Here is a 20679-nt window from a genome sequence, read left to right as displayed (position 1 = left end):
AATTTCAACCAGAACGAACCTAATCAAATTTTCGCTCGTGTATATTCCCGCTACCAGCTCCTAATCGCCCAAACTACTGCTTGACTAGTGCTTATATCAGAGTCGATCGATCATATTTTAGACTGATTTAGAAGATACTTTTTTTTCTTCAGATTTTCACTTTATTTTTTTTATAAATAGCTTTTATAAAGGGAGTGACTGAAAATAATAAGACATATACGTTGTCTTTTGTAAGAAAAAATTTAGAATAATATCTAAAAAGGTCAATGGTCAATTGAATATTGGAAATTCAGTTATCACGAAATTTCCATTTTAAAATTTGTTTTAATAATTAATTCTGGTATATGAAAAATTACATGAAAACTTGAGAGAACGCGGCTACATAAAGTTATTACAGTAATATTCAAGAAAATTGAACTTTAAATTAATATTGTAGACGTTATCACAATATAACTCTTATCTTTCGATAAAAACTATCTTTCTTCAATTGAAAATCTTTGTAAAAATGATATCTCCGTTGTAAATCCAGATGTTTATTGCACTTAAAACGTGATAAAATGAAAACCATTTCAAGTTTCGCTGAATCGATAATTGAATGATAACAGATTTACAGAAAACTGCATTGGCTAAATAGTGCTCGTTACATTTAAATGTATAATTAACGCTTTCTTACGACCAAAATCGCGGTAAACAATGTTGTCATTTAATAACTAGACTGACAAATGTTATCAATAAAAAATACAAAATATTATCATTACCATTGCAAATTTAAACGTTATTTAAACAAACACACTTTAAATTAAGTTCAACTTTATCGACAATACAAAAAATTTTACAAGAAATTCGATTTTCTGAAATTTTGAGTTTTCAGAAAGAAATTACTTGTATTTTTTATAAGTTTTGAGACTTTTGTAACTTACGAATCTTTTTATTTGCACATTCAATATGCAATTTTGACGTTCAAAATTTATTTGAGCTTCGGATAAGCCGATTTATTTCCTTCTCTCTTTGAAGAATTATTTATTCAAGTTTTTATTGGCCATCACATTTGACATTTGTGTCTTATCCGCAGGCACAACAGATATAAGATATCTTATAGAGTATTGATTATGAAAGAATAATGTTTACGAATAGGTTAATGAAAACTTTATAAAACTTCTGACAAAAACCTCACTCAGTCATCTAAGAATTATGAAAAAATTTTTCTCACATTAAATAAATAATCTGTATATATAAAGCGAAGTTGGTGTTTGTTTGTTTTTCATGATCTCAAAAACTATTTGTCTGATCAGCTTGAAATTTTTACTATGCATGCATTATACCACTGCGCGGGTTTCTATCATATTAAGACCATTATTTACTTCTTTATTTTTGAGTTCAGAATTTTTTTCGTATTTTATCCCTTCGCGCTTGCTCGCCCCTTGCCCGATCAATTGTTATAAAAAAAAACCAACATTTGTTATTATTATTTACAGGCGATCGAGCGTTCCCTAACACTCACTTATATTCGTATCTTACATGTAAACAATGTCTTTCTACTGGTCTGGACACCTCCGTACCGCTGTTTATGTGTTATTGTTATTGATACCTTGCTCAGCAAAAGTCTACTTTTATCGCTCTCTCTATCGATTTTCTGTGAATGTTTCCAATTTTTGGTTTATAAGTTGTGAAGTTTTTGCGAATTTTGTGAATTTTCGTGTATTTTAATATGCCTCCTAAACGGCAGTCCAAACGTGGGCGAAGCCACGACAAGGTTGCTAGTAATTCTATAAAACATAGTATCGACAAGGATCAAATGTACGTAAGTTTCATTAAAATAAATTTTAAAGTAAAAAATCATGTCAATTTTTTGTAAAATAATGAGAAAATTCTTTTAATAAATAAGAGGGCTGTGCGAGTTCTCGAAAAAACTCGACTCGTCGAGTTCGAGTTTTTTCCTCGAGTTCGAGTTGAGTCGGGAAAATTTGAGTACTCGCGTTTTTGTCGAGTACTCGAGTTTTCCCGACTCGACTCGAACTCGAAAAATCGGATACTCGCACAACCCTAATTAAATAACTTCATAAAATATTAACTTTTCAATATACGCGAAATTTACAAATCGTGAGTCATCTGACCAATCGTGAAGCCGTTAAAGAGCCCTTTTTAATTCAAGACAAGAATCTTTTTAATGACAAATTATGAATATTTTTAACTGCATAAGATCTATTTTAAAACCAATTGGCAATATTTTAATTGAACAGTTCTTGCATTAAAAAAAGAGGTATCAATCTCTAACATTTTTTTGAAAAATATCGATAACGCAACTAGTTCAACTCATTCTTTGTGAGGTGCAACATTCACATAGTTCTGTTTTAATAGATTTATGTTTAGTATAAAACTCGCGAAAGAACGATGAAAGCCATGAAAACATATCGCACGATTTAGGTGCGTTAGCAGTCAAATTAATTAATCGAGCTAGGATCATTAAACAGAAGTTTTGTAAGTCCATTTAGTTGAGTCGAGTTTTTTTTATTGAATTATAGACTTATAAGCATCAGTTGCAATTTCAACAATGTATCAGTCATCTCGTTAAATAAAATGAATCTACATAAAACTGCGCTGAAGAATTAGGAAGAGGAGAGGCCAGCTATAATCGTTACGTACGATTTATGAATACGTCTATACAAACTGTATGGAAATGATTTAGAAATATCGAAACGGAATAAAAGACTGGCTAATAATCGCTGATACGTCAATCGAGTGATGTTTCTCCGAGAAATGAATTTGCACACAGACTACCTGTCTGAGTCAGCTGGAGAGCGATAGCATACGTACTACGTAGTACAATGGTCACTGCTGCTTTTGTCTTTAGAGCTTTGTCAGTGTGATCGCATTACTGCATCATTTGAAGCTTCAAACGCTCATCTGATTTTCTCCCACTGCTCGTGCGAATGCATTGTACCGCGTGCCGATTTTATATTGATATTTAATATAAGTCGATAATACGAAGTGCCGAGAAATGCAAACGTTTGGAATGCATCGTATTTGCTATCAGACCAGATTAATAATTCAACGACTCAACTAAAATGGAATGATAATGATGAACTTGTCTGTATTTTAGACGGAATTAAATGCGGATAGTGTCAATTGAGGGTATATATTTTAGGGTGTCGTGAACGTAGGGTAGTAGAACAAGTCACGCGAATCTCGTCTATAGCAACAAACTTTATTACCTTTGAATGGCTTCAATGTATGATAGATACATGCCACTTGTCTTTGGTAAATTCTTCGGAGTAACATATCCCTGCAATTGGCATAATCCATTGATTACATTTTGTGATCGTTTTCATGTCGTTGATTCAGCTAACAATTTTTAATAAACAGTTGACAAATGAAACATTTATGCGATTTTACAAGTACTAAAGTTTCCTGCTTGTAAGTTCTGGCATGTAGCCGCTTACTGCATACCTAACATACGACTAATTTAAATGCCGGCAATTCACCTATAACTCATGAGATCTTAGCTCCTATTATACCTCTATGTAACGCAGACCGCAGTCAACAGGAGCAGCAAGCATAACCTAAAATTTAAAAAACAAACACAGCTGGGGTCGCTGCGCCCGACTTTACCATCGAAACAATCATTAGACAAGAAACGTGTACACATTTCAATTTATATGTCACGGCGTACCTGATCTCGAAGACAGTTTTTCACTGAATATGGTACATTTTCAACGCAGTGGCACTGGTCAATAGTAAAAGAAAATAATTAAGAGGGTCCTGCGTAGTTGATGACTCAAATGATATGAAAATGCTCCAGATCAAAGTAATTTCAAAACGACCCTCCTCCGAGTTTTGTCGTTGGTCGTTGTTTTATTACGTCGGCCTTAAAGTTCACGTGTCTCGACTTTCGAGTAACCTGTATGTGTACCTATGCTGCTTTGGAATAAAATTGCTGAGCAATGAAATTTGTGACTCGTGTAGTCGATCAAATGGAGCTCTTATCAACAAGCCTCGTTCAGCAGTTCACTCGCCGAGAGTAAAACGCACAAATGATCGAGGATCATCGATAGCATGTCTTTCAGCATATCATAGAATAGGATGGAAGTAGCTCAGACTGCAAAATTACGAAGGTACAGGTGAGGTTGGCCGCGCGCGCGCGTTTACAGCAACGGAAGTGACGCTTTAGCCTCAAATGCAGTGGACTCGTGTGAGTCGTGCGCGCCGCCACACATTTTGCCACGGCAATACATCGAAGTAGCTACATTCGGCAGCAGCGATGACCGTCCAACAACTAACAAGAGTCGCGGACTCCGAACTCCGAAAGTTTACGTGTACACAAATGTGGCGCGCTGGCACATTCGCTACTGTAACGTGCGATGCACATAGCCTCTTACAAGCAAAGACTCGGCGACTCGCGAATCTGATTTCGTATCTGTTTCGGAGTGAGTTTTCATGGTCAATGCTGCAACTCATTCGTCATTCATCGCGTGCAACGAGATAGGCTCGATGAATTATTTAGTGGAGGCGAATTCTGACGATGGCGCGCACAACAGCGAGCGCGGGTAATCGTACACAGTATGGAAGAAGAGAGAGAGAGTGGGCTGAAAGATAGCGCGGGCTCGCAGTCGTGACTCATCTTGCGAGCAACCGGCGATGGCGCCACTTTACGCGTCGTACTCGGTATTATTTCGCCAGTAGAAAACTCGCGAGCGGCACGGCCGATGCCGCCACGAGCCAGACCTAGCACGAGAAACGAAAGACGATGGCGCGCGGTGGAGTCGTTTAAAAATCGAGTCGTCTCGTGCGCCGCCGCCGCCACCACCGCCACCGCTGACGCTCTCGTGCAATGAGCATCGAGCATCTGCTCTCTTTCTCTCTCTGGAGCTTTGGGCCGAGTGCGCGAGCATCTCGGATTCACCGCTACGCGTCGCGTTTCGCGCACTCCTCGTCTCGCTCTCTCTCTCTCTCTCTCGCTCGCTCTGCCTAGCCGCTCTCCACTCTGCCATTAGGTACGAGCTCTCTCTTCGACGACGACGCTATTAGAAGCCAGTCGTCTCGTCCTCGCTTCTCACGGCTGCACGCAACGCTACTCGCAACGCGCTGTCGCCGCCTCAGCACACCCGCAAGCCATCGTTGCTACCTACACCTCTGTTCCTTCAACCGCCAAGTTTTACCCAAAGGAACGCCCTTGCGACGCTGCCGCTGCCGCTGCTACTTTTCACTGCTAATTATTGCAGAGTGACTTTTTGTTGATTATGAGAGTAAAGAACGAAATGGACGACGACGAAAAGGGGTATGTTCACTGTTGCTCTCTCTCTCTCTCTCTCTCTCTCTCGCTCTCTCGCTCGCACACACACACACGCACGCACGTATACACTCACACGCTTGAGCATTTTATCATGTACGCGTTGGCTTGCTCTTGTTAATCGTGCATTCGTTCGATATTGGCGAGCTCGAAATCATTGCATTGTTTATCTCGTGAATATTTAACTTCGGCGGTTATTAGCCAAAAAAGCCAGCCGTACACCACCGATGAACGTATGGCGTGGCACGGATAAAACTTGCCTCTATACGTTTCTTTCTCTCTTTCGCCATCATCTTTGGTTTCTGTTTCCGCTGCCTTGCGCGCCGCCTATGCGCTTCGCCGAGGCTCTCGGCTTTTATGCTCTCTCTCTCTCTCTCGCGCTCTCTCGCTCTTTTTCTCTATCTCTCTCCCTTGCTATCTTGCACGATTCGGGACTTTCGGAGAAAACCGGTTCCCTTGCCGCTGCCGCTCGAGCTACTGATGTTTATTAACGTTTGCTCGCTTCTCATGACTTATTTGATAAATGCCGCAGCTGCTGTCTAATTTATTTTTAAAAATAAACACCGTATAAATTGAAATCTAATGTATTTTGCAGAAAACTCTTTGTCGGAGGTTTGTCATGGGAGACGACCCAAGAAAATTTGCAAAGATACTTCAGCCGCTACGGCGAAGTCATCGACTGCGTTGTCATGAAGAATAGCGAGTCCGGCCGGAGCCGTGGCTTTGGCTTCGTTACCTTCAGTGACCCCTCCAACGTGGGCGTTGTTCTTCAGAATGGCCCTCACCAACTCGATGGTCGCACTGTTCGTATTCGCATCTGTTTACTTTAACCTTACTATTGCCATGTGATTTTAGCACTAATGGCATCTTTTTGCAGATTGATCCAAAACCATGCAATCCCCGCACTCTTCAAAAACCCAAACGAACAGGTGGTTTCCCTAAAGTTTTCCTGGGTGGTTTGCCTAGCAATGTCACAGAAACTGATCTCAGAGGATTCTTTTCAAGATTTGGAAAAGTCATGGAAGTAGTTATCATGTATGATCAGGAAAAGAAAAAATCCAGAGGTGAGTTCATTCAAAAGCTTAAAAGAACTATATTTGCTTGTTAATTGGTTTTTTTATTTTTTCAATTTATACTTTTTGTTTTTTTCAATCATAATATTTATCTTGACAATCATCATGACAATTTTTATTATTAAGGAGAAAACACACTTGTCAGTTTTAAACGTCATTTATTTGTTTTTGAATTATTTTTTCTTCATTACTTGAACTTATATTATGCCTACAATCACCTTATTACATATAGTTTCACACTTGCCTTGGTATAGTTATTTATGTTGATATTCAATTTATGTGTTACCTCAGCCAAAAACAGTACTTGCAGGCCTTAAGCCTAAACATTACTTTATTCCACTTATAAAATCACAAAAAAAACATCATTTGCACCTCAGGAAGTACAAAAGAATGGCAGAAGCTATGTTTTTGTCAAATTACATGCTCTCTTGTACATTCTTTATTTTACTTTCCTAATTATGGAATGTGCTATTTGAATTATTCTAAGTTTTTTCTTTGATATTTTAACTGTAAAGTAAGGCTAACACTAGTGAATAAATGAGTTGCAAATTATGACATAATGTTTAAAAACTATTTGCAACGTGCATTTTTATTAGTGCAATTAATAATTTGCAGCTCATTGATTAAATTTTACTTTCACCATAAAGTTAATATCTTTTGTTCATTCTATTACTTAAATGTAATAATTTAAACTTTAAGTGTATCATAAGGCATAGGTTTAGGCATATTTAATAAGTTTTTGGATTAAGCAACTGTGTACTTTTTAAATCTAAATTTATTCTTAATGAGAAGTGAAATCATATATATTTGATATTATGTATATGTAAGCCAAATTCTCAAAAATATTTGCGAAAACTTTTCTGGTGGTAGTGTCTCAAATTAAAAAAAAAAAAGTGTGTTTGCTTCGAAAAAATACTTTTTTCGACTTTATTCATAAATATTGTGTCACATTTGGATGGCAGGCTTTGGATTCCTCAGCTTCGAGGACGAAGATGCTGTGGACCGCTGCGTTAGTGAACACTTCGTCAACTTGAATGGAAAACAGGTATAGCATATATGTTCGAAACAAATCTAAATTTATGATCTAGTGAATCAAGAACTATAAATGCTTGATTAGTGTTAAGAGAACCAAATGAGAGTACTTATAAGATAAGATATAGTTGATAAAATTAATTTCTAAATTAAGTTATCTTAGTTAAGCTTCAAAAACTTAGAACTAAGATTATAAGTTAATTGGTTTTAGAATAAATTCCCATTTTGTAATAATTGAATCAAATTTAATATTTTTGTGATATTATTATCATAAGTCCAATCTTAATGTTACTAAAATGTTATTTTAAATTTTTTCTGTTTTGTAAAGTTGATATTACTTATCATTTACTCATGCATTTATTTAAACTTACATTCAAATGATCACAATATTTTTGAGTTCTTGTTAATAGATGCGATTTTTTTAGGTTGAAATTAAACGTGCTGAACCCCGTGATTCGTCAAGCAAAATGAATGATTCTCATCCTGGACAATGGGGTCCTCCTCAACAAGGACCACCTATGGGAATGGCTGGTAATATGGGTCCAATGGGAGGACCTAATGGTCAAATGGGAGGCCCAATGATGGGAGGTCCAATGGGACCCCCCGGTAATATGATGCAGCAGTATCAAGGATGGGGTACCAGTCCTCAAACCGGAGGATACGCTAGTTATAGTGCACAGTACAATGCTCAAGGATGGGGTGCACCACCAGGACCACCTCAACAACAACAAATACCACCTCCTCCACCTCATCAGTGGGGAAGTAGTTATAATGTACAACCAGCTGCTGCTAATCAAGCTTATGGTAGCTATGGTATGTAAAAGATTATGTAGCTTTTTATTCTTTCATAATTAGCTAATTCTGTCATTAATTATAAAGTATTTATTAGAAAATTAACAAGCTCAAGGTGTATATTGGTATTTTTAATATAAAAAAATTCATCCCTATTATTATTTTAGTGATAAGAAAAAGTTAACTTCGTAATGACTCAACTCTATGATACCTATCTCTCTTATTATTACTTTTTTCTCTGGCGTTCTGTTTCTCAAAAATGAAATTGAGACATTATTATAGAGATAGCCAATAACTGAAACATTCATCGATTCCCAACTACTTGCTCCTTCTTGAACGTAAAATAACTTGAAACATGACATATTGCAAGAGTTTTCATTGCCCCCCTGAAGAATTTAATACTCGCCGAATGCGCCCATCTACATTAGTCCATTTCAACGAATAAAGATTAAATTGATAGGGGAAAAATTAAATTTTTATCAAAACTGAGATAATTAATAAAAAGTCAATCGGCGGTTTGTGAAGAACTGTTCTGACTGATTATGATGCAGGTGGGCCGACGGCGGCCGCTTCGGGGGGCTACGGACCCGCGGCGGGTACTGGTGGGGCTGCGGGGGGAGGGCCAGGGGCTACTTGGAACTCGTGGAACATGCCACAAAATGGCCCTCCACCAGGTCATTCAAGCCAACCTCCACCCCAGCCCCTTCAACCCAACTCTTCGCAGAACTCCAACTCGAATCCCTCTGGTCCACTTGGTGAGTCTTGAAAGTCTCAATTTCTCAAAAAGTCACTGCAAATGCATACAACATATATCCAACAACACATCCATCTTTCATTCTGTTTTGTCATTTCTCTTCATTTAATTATTGCTGATTTTTCTACACCAATTTACTGATTGGTTGTTCATATATAACTAAGTATGTTGTTCCATGAAAATTCTTTAATTTTTCTAACTTTATTAGTCCACTTGTTGCCATAACAGTCCTCAAGTTTTTCATTTTCAGTTGTTTTGTACTCCTCTATCCTCGAGTGGAAAGATTTTTTCTCATAATTTATTAAGCTTATGAAAGTCACTGTCACTTGGAAAATTGAGTTATTTAAATGTTCATCAAATATGTTATTCAAGTGCATGTTTCTACAGTTATGAAAACGTCTGTTGTTAGAAGTCCATTAGTTAGGCCAGAACCCTGTATTTGTTAGAAATGCGAGGATTATAAATTGTATGTGTGTTCCTACTTTTTTGAGTTAGCAGTTTATGTATTATTTTACTGTTTAATAAATGTTTTAAATAAAAATTATTTATTCTTCGTATATATATCTTATAATTTAATAACATGTCAATGGATGACAGTTTTGAAAAAAAAAAATTTGAAATCTAGGTTTCTCTCAAATTATTTTCTATGTCTTTAGATACTGTAATTTTGAGTTATTTTAAAAATTTTACAACTATTTGAACTGAGCCTATACATCAATAAATTATCCTTCTAGCTTAATTTGTTTATGAATGTTGCAGGAGATATATACTCGAGACAAACCACCGGCTCGGGTGCACCAGGCTCCAGCAGCAGTTCAGCTAAAACACCAGACTATGCCGGTTACACTGGATACAGCAACTACGGCGATACCTCTTATCCTCAGCGTTCTTATGGAGGCGGCGAGAGCAGCCAAGGTGGGTACGCTGCTAGCGCTCCAAAGCCCGGTCAGCAAGGCTTTGATTTTAAAGAATGGCCAACTTCATGACCATTCTAATTTACATCTCAATACGCATCTTGCACATCTGTGTAAGATAAGCGCCTCCGGCTTTACTAAGCCTTGACATTGTGGGTTGTTCTTTTTGACTTCTACTTTTACCACAATTTTCTCTTTATTCATATTTTCGGACCTTCGATTTTAGTGATCGAATTCAGCTATTGAATCAACTGTTTTTCGACGTATTTTATTCATAACACACCCACACTCATAGGATACTTTCTTAAGGGTGTATGGATCTTGTATTCACATTTGTGATTTAATCTCACAGAGCCCAATTGGATCTTAGCGTACTTTTGTCATAATCGCCTATTATCATGTAATTATCGATAAAAAAAAATTAGATAATTAAGCCTCACTAATATTGAAAACAAAAATCATGTGTCAAAGAAAGTAAAATAAGTAGAATACAATATTATAAATATATTTATGTGTATACTCTATAAAAGGCGTAACGATAAAGTAAGTGAAGATAAGCTTTAAACAAAATTGAAGTCAATTGTCATACGAATATTTTAGTTATCATCGAACATTTAGACTGATTAATGTGAAAGTTCGCTAAGATCTCAATCCCAAATCTAAAAATTGACAAGAAAATTCCGAGTTATAAACTTGTAATGAACTTTTCGACTTGACTATGTGCAAATTTCCACTCCCAACTTCAAGTTCTTCTATTGATTTAAAATTTTTGATTACCCATGGTGCAAGCTTTGAGTAAGCCATAGGCGCTGGTACACGAAGGCGTTAAAATTTTTTGTCAGTTCAGAACAGAACTTAAATTGAGTAATAATGTTTTAAGTGTATTCATTTAGTGAAAAATAGAAAAAAAACAGAAAAATATTACAAAACCTCAAAACAGAATTGGTATGAATGCCAATACATTCAAACGTTTTTACACATACAATCTGAGCAAAACAGTGTATCCTATTAGATTTGAAAAGTATGAGATATCAACGTCTATATGTATGGTAGCCTTTTCGTTACTTGAAAGATAAACGAGCTTTTGCTTATGGTATTCTTAGTAAAAAATTTTACTATTACTTAAACAAAAGTTTATTTCTTGAATACTACATAAACACCTACCCATTGTACTTAACTGTACAATAATCCTAAGAATATGATTTTTAATGACCAAATTGTTGCTATTCCTTCATAGGCTCGTGTATCTTTCATTAACACTCAATATATACTAACAGAAAATCGAGATTACTATAAAAAAAACAAAGCGAAATTGATTCATTAAACTGGAGTGTATTATCGATGTATATCTTGAGTCATCCCTTGAACAAATACATTTAAATCGGAAGATAAAAGTGTTATCAACTATAAGTATGCCGAAATACAGAGAGACGGAGTAACAAATAATTGAGAAGATAGTTTGATAAAGAAAGTAAGAGTTAAATAAAAATTGGTGAGAGAGTCAGAAACTTAATGAGGAGAAAATAAATTAGATCTAAATTATAAGGCGACAGGCTCGCAATTATTTTACGACCAACCTACTTACAATCAATTATCACGGCGCTACTAATTCGTAGCAGTTGATATATTAATATAATACAAAAAATCTTAAAAAATCTCAAATGACGAAATGAATTCTTTAGATCGCGAGATTACGTAAGTCAATAATAATATAATAGGCCGATTAATTCTATTCAAATAATTAAGAAATATTAGCGATTCGACAGTATATAGTGTAACATAAAACTTAGAACCTAATTTTGACAACTGTGTATGAGTGTTTGTAAGCCAATTATTGACATCGGAACATGAGTTCCTTCGTGATCTTTTTTTTTAAAATAAGCCTATTTTCGTTTTATCATAATATCGTTGTTTTATTTCTATTTTGTGCTATTATTTATTACATTAGACACGGAAATAAACTAAAAAATTTTTCCTTTTAATGACAATTTTTGTCAACGAACATTTTTTTACATATCATTGCTATTATATTGTATATCATCACACAGTAACAGCTATTTTTACAAAAGTATTTTCTTACTTCGATAATTTATCGAACTTACGTGTACTTGTTTTTTTTTATATAACTGCAATTGGTGATTGTCCTGCAACATCGATGTAACTTTAGAGAAACAAGAAAACGATTAAGATTTATAAAATAGTAAATAAACCTAAGTCATTGTAAGTTGAAATTGATTTTTTATACAGAAGAAAACTATTTGGATGTAAGAAATGAACTGATTTTTTTTAAAATCTTAATATAGATGATAATGATATTTTACCTCGGTTTTTAATAGTTATATAATACTTAAGAAAAACTTTGGATGTAAGCAGCATGATTTTTTATAATAAAAATAATTATAATGAATATTGTCAGATGATCATTGTTATCGTGTAATTTTCTAAGGTTATATTTTTCCAAATCCAAAATGGAATAAATGGACTAAAATGAATTATATAGATCTGCTAGGGAATTATTATTTACTATTACAATGATAACTGTTATTGTAAATTGTTAACTACTGTTACTATATACTGTACTTCATGAACTTTGTAATTTATTATTTGTGCCTTCCGCTTTGAAATAACAATTATAGGAAATAATTTTGGTCTAATGAACTAAATCGATTGTATGATAATGCTAGAGCTAAAAAATCTACCTCTCACATTTTATTTGGATTCTGACTCTCTCACTTGACAATTTACAAACTTAATATACAATGTTTCCTATTTCGAAGGAATTAATTTATCATTTTATCGCAATAAAATCGTTTTTTTTTTATAAATATATTATTTTGTCTTTGTAATTTATTTTTTCAGTTATATCCTCCATGACACGAGATGGCTTTTGAAAGCTTTTATTAAACGCGGTATTCTTAAATGGAACGAATGCATATGAGCTTCGCGGTATTTTTGCGTACCATTAATTATGACAACCTCATTGAAGACATGGGTCTTTTGTTTTATTATATTGAACGAAATGAATGTAATGTCATTTAATTAAATGCTTACTCCTTTCACTCCGGCTCTCAATGTTTTAAATAAATATTAGTTCATACGCATTTAATTACACATATGAAGTGAAAATGAAACAAATTTCAGTGTCCTTGTTGAATTAAGAATTTTCAAATAATCTTTGTACAATGAAAAATTTCTCGTTGATCCGAGAGCATTTTTTTATCATAATAGTATACATGCGTATCAATTTTTAATCATAAGGATTACCACATTAGGGAGATAAAGGGCACAAACAAGAGCAAATATTAAAATAAATAATTTTGACCTAAGCTTTGAGTAACTATGAGTATGAACTAAACAGAATATAAATTAGATTTAAATTTTTGCGACGGAATGATTAAGGGAAAAATTTTATAAGCACACATACACAAGGATTAACGTTATTGAAAAATTATACAAATATATTTATACGAGATATTAAAGAGTAAAAATGTTAGTATTTTTCAATAAATAAAAGTCGGATAATACAACTGAGCATGTTTAAATATTTGTACTAACTGATAAATAAGCGAACTTTTGAAATTTTTTTAAGCGTAATCCTAAGGAATATAATTTTGAACACCTGCACTACTGTATTTTCTGCCTGCATCATAGCGGCTAGCTCTCAAGGTTGTTGACTACTTTACTAAGTTATTAAAGAGTGATCTCTCGTTACTTTACATATAAAATATGCTATTCGATTATTAACATTTCGAATTCTCTCTCTCATACTCAGATTGATATAGGGGTAGAATGTATGTAATAATGTAAAAGAATCAAATTATTTTAAGATTAAACGACACTTTGTTAATTAAATGTACAAAATATATTGCAGGCAAAATTTTTTTACGAAACTAATATTTTAGATTTATGATAAAGTTAAGCTGTATGTATGAGAGAACAGAGAAAGAAGGGAAGAAAACGTCTATCGTTCAAGCTGTGAAAAGTAAAATCGAATTAAACTGTAAAGAATTACTAGTTCGTATTCCACAAGTCATGATATTAAAAACCCGCATGTCTATAGACATCAGATATGAAAGATTTTTTTCGTGTTTTTTAATCAATCTTAATATAAAGTCAATATAAGTGATAAATCAGTCGATCGATCGTTATTACTAATTTTTACGTAAAAAGACCTTAATTAAGAATAAGCCTGATCATTTTATAAACCTTACATTAATAACATAACAATAAAATAAAACAGCTTTTTTGTCAATGTTTGTATATGATGAAGACTTCATGATAAATCTCAAAAGTGAAGATGAAGACTGCTTTTTAGCAACTAATTAAATACTAAAGAAAATTTAACTATTATTATAACTTAATGAAGTATAATAGTCAAGAAGCGTGGTCTGAAATAAATACTAAAAACAGTCCTTTAATGTAAAGAAAGACTAAGTCCAATTATATAAGTTCTAAATAATGACTTGCATAAGCTGCGATGAAAAAACACAAACCATAGCTAGTATAACGAACGAATAAAAAAGATGAGAAATAACGAATTTTACCTTAAATTTTATTCATAACAGATAAAACGACCATTTCGATTAGGATGTATGACGAACGCGCGAAAAATAAACCTAATTTTAAAATATATAAGGTTTTTTCTCAATCGAATACGACGTCAACAATACAGCCAGCCATTGAATATACAAAAATGTCGTTGATATCTCATTCTGATAGACATACCTTTAGAACTCTTTTGCTCATGATTGTATCTCAATTGTTGTGTGGTGACATATAATATTACTCACATGCGTGCGCGCGTGCAAAAACACACTCACTCACACGCACATACACATACATTCACACCCATGCTGAAAAATATTACAGGCGTTATATGCTACGAAGTAATATTCATATGAATAAAGATAACAGATTCATAACGTATGTATTGAAATAAGGCCTCTTTTCTAAATTATATGTAACTTATAAATTTTTCAGTTATATTTATCACTGCTATTACTCTAATACATTTTATTTTTAATTGAACTTCCATATTTTTTGTTTATTCATTCAGTTATTTTATTTTAAACATTATTATTATTATTATTATTACTATTATTATTATTATCATTATCATCATTATTATTATAAGCATAACATGCGAAGGACTATTTTTATAAATTATCTTCTAAGATTTTTTACATGATTTTACAATTTGCACGTCGGGCCCAAATTTTTTTTTCTAATCAACATTTTTGACCATCGATCTCTCGTCCTTGCTGATCTTTTATACGTGCACTGCCATTTACAATTAATAAATTGAGGTTTTCCTTGAACATGCTCAAATTTATTTACGTAGAATTTTTATTCGTTAACGATTCTTTATCAATCAGCATGCTTTAAATTTTTTAATAACTCAAAAGGAATGAATTTTTATTGAATGTATATTTTAGATTTTTTAGCAATAATATGCGTGCGCTGTTGATTCAATATGTTTGATCCAATATATTACATATATCCATTTAGCAATATATCCATTGCTAAGACATCTTGAAATGTTCAATTGGACTTGCGATGTTTAGCAGTAAATACGTTTTCTAATTTTTATCCCGAGAACAGTGACTAGAACCCGCGCAGTCTAAAATTACTATAGCTTTAGAATAAACAGTTTTTAAAGATTAACTACCAAAGTCTAAGATCATTTTTCTAATTAAATCAACAGTTAAATATAACATTTTTTACTTATATGTACCTTTAACAAAAACATTTCCTGAAAAAGTTCAAAGTACTCGGTATTGGTACGCGCACCTCAGTTTAAAATTAATCGTTCTTAATCTTAAAAAATCTTGAATTATGCAAATTAAGGTTTATTCTTATAGTTGAATTTGGAAAAAGTTGTATAAAACAACTAAACCTGGACAAGTCAAAAGTTATCACAAAATAATGAGACTATAATTGAAGAAGTTATTAAATTTTAATAAAAAATACTATTTTGTCTTTTTACGATTTTTTTATTTTTGGTAGAAAAATTAGTATCGTTAAAAATCTATAGGCATCAAACAGAAAGTATATAATAATATTTGAAAAATGAACGACATTTACTGTCGTTTATTGCACATAAGCTTTACGAACGTTGATTAATTTTCAAACGTAAGTAGGTGATAATGTTTGAGCAAAGACAAGATGTAAAAATGTGATTTAAATTCGACTTACTTATTCAAAAGATAAATAATGTATAAAAAATATTAATTTAGAGCTGCCGAAACTTTTCTACCGGAGAGGCTAAAGTAGAGATAAAGATAATTTTTTAGGATATAAACCCACTAAATATTAAGGATGAGAGATGTCGAAAAGAGGCTTGTTTTCTTGGCACACCCCATATGATAGTTGATGTGATTTTTCCCTATTTTTTATTTGAATTTCATAATACGATGTAATTAAATCTATAATAATCTCAATATTGTCAGTGTAACGTTTATTATAAATCTACAAATGTATGAATTGTATACATTTAAATATTCGCATATAAGAACACATGCATGAATCATAAGGGTCCACGAGAGTATTGATTAAAAAAAGGACTCTGCGTTGAGGTGAAACCTTTCGTCATTCTATAATTATAAAAATTTTAATATGTTCTAAGAAAAAGATAGAGATAACATGAAAAGCAAACATTATTTATAAAATATCAAAGAAAGAATTTTACAAGTTTAATCGATACTTAAGCAAACGTATGATGATAATAATAATGATATTTACTTATAATATTATATATATACAAAAATATATATATTAAAAATATATTAAATTAATTGTAGTAATAAAGAATAAAACAATAATAATAATAATAATTAATTAAGTAAAAGAGCTATATAGCATTAATACGTGTGCGTATACTTCCGTATATACGTGTATGTATGTGAGCGTAAACACTCTTTATTAACTGTCGTTGTATGTCACCACTTTGTAACTATTACTTTATTAAATAATAATAGTATATTCAAATTATTAGAAGTATAGTAACAAAATGAACAAGTGGATTATTTATATTAATTATGTGCTATGATAAAATTGATGATGGTGATAACGACGATGACGGTAATAATCGCGGTGATGATGATGATAATTAATATATTATGATTATTATTATTATGATTATTATTATTATTTTTATTAATAATATTATATACAATGATAATAACGACGAATTAAATGTAAGATATTAAAGAAAATGGTGAATCACTTGATGGGTTTTTTATTCAATCCTTTCTTGCAATCCTCATATCCTCGTACGTTAAGCATTAAGTTTAATTTGAAAAAATAATTTAATTTATTTTAAGTCAGTCTCTGTTGCAAGATAAAAGTTGTATTAAGGTATGAGTGTGAGCGATGGATTGAAAGGTGTGGATAAAGACACAGATGAGGAATGTACGGAATTCGCTCGCAATTCAGCTTTATTTTTTCAAAGTGCGCATTGAAAAAGCAAAGCTCGTTGGACGCTCGAATTTCGTCGATTCACATTTGTGTTATCTATGATTTTTTTTATTGATTATCATTTGCCGCTCGTTCGGTCTTTGTTTGTATTCGACAGGATTAGGCGATGGTTCGGGTCCGTCAAACGTGCCACGACAGCAGACGGGGAGCGGTAACTTGCAACTGGTGCGCTGCGGCTCTGCAGAACGGGATTTTGAATCGGCGCAGATCGGCATCGTCGTCAGTCAACCGAGAAATGTTGTCGGTCCCCAAAGAGTACAGCCAGTCAACTCCAACACTTACCACCCGTATCGACGATCTTGAAGGCGAAGCATCCTTTCTTTAATATGTTTTATTTATTCTTTGTTTTATTGACTAGACATTAACGCTAATAATACTTTTATACGATTAAACTGATTAAGACATTATAAACGAAAGTTGAATAGGGTATTTAGTTGGCGTTTATTATTTTATTAAATTGTTTGACACATACTGGTATTGAATCAAGCAGCCTTTTAAACCTTGATTAAAGAACGAGCAACGATTTCTACGTAGATATGAATAAATAGACTCGCAAATTTTTACAGGTTACTTATTACAATCAGCATATATTTAAATTATAACATTTATAAGACTTGAATTTGGTCAATTTTTTAAAATACAAACTATGGAAACTAGATGCCCTGTAGACACATTAAAATGTTGGCGAAGTTGAATCAGTCGTTTTTAGGCGTGGTATAGTCAAGCGAGTAAAGAATGTGGGCAGTTCGCGCCACGATACTAGCCATGTTGGTGAGGCCACGGCCAGTAATCGCCAGCATCCGAGCCCTGGACGAGGACTGCTCCTGTTGCTGCTCGGCCCGAAGCAACGAGCGGCAGACCTGGCCATGACCGCGTTCCTCGGCCAACTCGAGCGGCGTCTGGCCTAGCTGCAAAAAGGACCGAGCGCCGCGTTTGAAAATTAATCTAGCCAAACTATACCTTTAGGCAGAACTCACCTGGTTGCGCAACTTGAGCTCGGCCCCGTGTTGCACGAGCAGCTCGACGGCTTGGAGTTGGCCGCTAGCCGCAGCCAAGTGCAGGGCCGAGTTGGCGGCCTCGAGGCAGCCCGTCCTCAGCTGCTCGGCCAGCTCCGGGCCGGTCCAGAGCTCGCCGCCCAGCAGACACTGGAGTATGACGCAGCAGCCGAGGCTCGCGGCCACGTGCAGCAGCCTGTAGCCCCTGGAGTCGCTCAGCTCGAGCAGCGCCCGCGCCCGCACCGGCCCGAGTCCGTCGCCGCTCAACATCCAGCAGCAGAGCTGGCTGTCCCTGCGCTCGGCCGCGAGCTGCAGCACCGAGCGACCCTGCGAGTCCTGGACCAGCGGATCGGCGCCCAACTCCAGCAGCTGAGCCGCCGCCGAGCGCTGGCCCTGCTGGCAAGCCTCGTGCAGAGCCGTGCGGCCCTGCAGATCGCGCACCTCCAGCACTCGGCGTAGCCCCTCGACGCCCAGCTTTCGGCCGATGCTGCGGATCGGTCCGCTGCGCCCGTGACGCGCCGCGTGGTGGCCAGCCGTGGCACCCTCCACGTCCTGGACGCAGAGCGCCTCCAACATTTCGGCTTGGCTCCCGAGCCGATTCAGTAGATGCAGCACAATTTCTTCCTCGTCTTCGTTTCCTTCTCCTTTTATTTGTCTTTGGTTTTCACTGCTGCTGCTGCTCGAATGGCAACTCGATTGCGCCGCCAACATGAGTAAACTTCGCTGATTCTTGTCCAGAGCCGTGGCTTGGGCTCCGGCCTCCAGCAGAAGCTCCAGCGCCGCCCTTTGACCGTGCAGGGCCGCCATGTGCAAGGGCCGCATTTCGAACTGTCGACGACGCGATTACGTCAATTACGTCAATTACGTCGGCCGATATTGTAAGGGATAAATAGTAAAAATGTTGTGACTCTTCTTACCTTGTCCTTGGCTTCGATGTCGCACTTGGCGTTGATCAACAGCTTCAGTATCTCCGAGTTACCCCGCGAAGCCGCTAGATGAACCGGAGCTCGTCCGTACTACTCAAATAATCAAAAATCTCAAGTAAGCGACTTTAATCGCTTTGAAACCGCACGATCATGGCTCTTTTAATTCATCCTAGGACTTCTGTACATAAAAGAATGAAGTAACACAACTGTTCAAGTTAGGCTGAAATCGAGAGGGTCCCAAGTATCCAATATTTAGCAAATTAAAAAAACTTGAATGCAATTGTGCAAATGAGCCGAAAGGAAGAATTAACGAAATGAAAGGCTGATTCATTTGAAATCTTACGTTGTTACGACAGTCGATGTTGAGAACGTCAGGATCGCTAAGAATTTGGCGAACAACTGCGGCTTCGTTCGAGAGAACCGCTTCGTGCAGGAGCCACTCCTTCCCCATCGCTACGCATCCCGATTTACCTGCAGCAAATGCATTTCGTACTACGTACATGTATAATTTTCTTACGTTTTTTTTGAGACAACTTACTATTCGTATTTTTTTCTGTCATTTCATCACTATATTTTAACGGAGCAGCAAGACATGCAGTAGGAAACTAAAACTTTAATTTAGTTTTAAGCACGAGTCGATATTGTTAGCCGAGAATCTATCACAGCCATCTCCTCATCGATGTCTTTATAGGTCAGATGTTCAAAGTATTTTATACTTTTTTATTTTTGTATTATTATAACATAATTTTGACGACAAAAATCAAAGCTCGAGCTGCTATGAGCGGCACTTCACGGACACATAACTCGAGAGAAAAAAAGTTTTATTTTTAAATTAAGAATAACTAAATAAAATTGTTATGTGACAATCTTTGCTCCCTTATGTTAATTGCGTGCGTGTACTTTCAACGTAAATCTTGAATAATCTGATAATTAGCGATTTGCGCGAATATCTGCAATTTATAAATAACTTATGAGCGTAGGTCAATCAAGAATTTTCCGGATTCACCTGTTCATAAACTTTTTAACAGTATACATGCTGGAGCGGATCAATACATACGAATAGTATATTAGTCTATAGTTTTTTTATTCGATGAAATTTTTCTCAATTTTTCTTAATTTTGTTGACTTGCAATACTAATAAAGAATTGACCTTGTTGAAGAGGTTTTATTTTTTCTACCATAATAAAATAATAATATACTTACAATCATTATACATCTTGAAAACGCTATATTATTTATAAAAATTTGAGGTATAGATCTAAAAATGAATTGGTCGAATATTGCAATGTTGAAATACAAGCTTGCAATACATCCTTAACGACAATCAAACTGATCGAAAGAATCCCGAACTGAAGTGTTAAGCTAAGAAAAAACGACGCATGCCCCGATGAGTTGAAGCTCTCTCCCTCCATCAGGATTAACTCATTAAT

The 20679-nt window shown here is 35.0% G+C and overlaps 2 protein-coding genes across 4 annotated transcripts; one reads left to right on the top strand and one right to left on the bottom strand.

Moving 5' to 3' along the window:
- The first annotated feature begins 1594 nt into the window (after positions 1-1594).
- LOC106648009 (heterogeneous nuclear ribonucleoprotein 27C) lies at positions 1595-17693 on the top strand. 3 transcript variants are annotated; one of them, XM_014364624.2, is made up of 8 exons: positions 4955-5275; positions 5883-6090; positions 6165-6351; positions 7323-7405; positions 7818-8205; positions 8736-8939; positions 9698-9853; positions 17426-17693. In XM_014364624.2, exons 1-8 carry the CDS (start codon positions 5238-5240, stop codon positions 17629-17631), a joined length of 1470 nt encoding a protein of 489 aa, XP_014220110.1. In that variant the 5' UTR covers positions 4955-5237; the 3' UTR covers positions 17632-17693. The 3 variants fall into 3 exon arrangements, with proteins under 3 accessions (XP_014220108.1, XP_014220110.1, XP_014220109.1); XM_014364622.2 differs by lacking the exons at positions 4955-5275; positions 8736-8939 and adding an exon at positions 1595-1797; XM_014364623.2 differs by lacking the exon at positions 8736-8939 and having other exon boundaries at positions 4965-5275.
- Positions 17694-17947: 254 nt separating this feature from the next.
- On the bottom strand, positions 17948-20540 carry LOC106660280 (serine/threonine-protein phosphatase 6 regulatory ankyrin repeat subunit C-like). Its single transcript, XM_014383212.2, has 6 exons — positions 20453-20540; positions 19788-19860; positions 19593-19720; positions 19241-19339; positions 18306-19151; positions 17948-18236 (listed from the first exon to the last, which is right to left on the bottom strand). The coding sequence occupies exons 2-6, from the start codon at positions 19807-19809 to the stop codon at positions 18024-18026; spliced, it is 1308 nt and encodes a 435-aa protein (XP_014238698.1). The 5' UTR covers positions 19810-19860; positions 20453-20540; the 3' UTR covers positions 17948-18023.
- Between the last annotated feature and the right edge of the window lie 139 nt (positions 20541-20679).

This window comes from Trichogramma pretiosum, unplaced genomic scaffold (genome assembly GCF_000599845.2).
Source record: "Trichogramma pretiosum strain Unisexual culture from Peru unplaced genomic scaffold, Tpre_2.0 scaffold51, whole genome shotgun sequence".
NCBI classification, from domain to species: Eukaryota; Metazoa; Arthropoda; class Insecta; order Hymenoptera; family Trichogrammatidae; genus Trichogramma; species Trichogramma pretiosum.
This window is presented reverse-complemented; position numbering and strand designations above follow the sequence as displayed.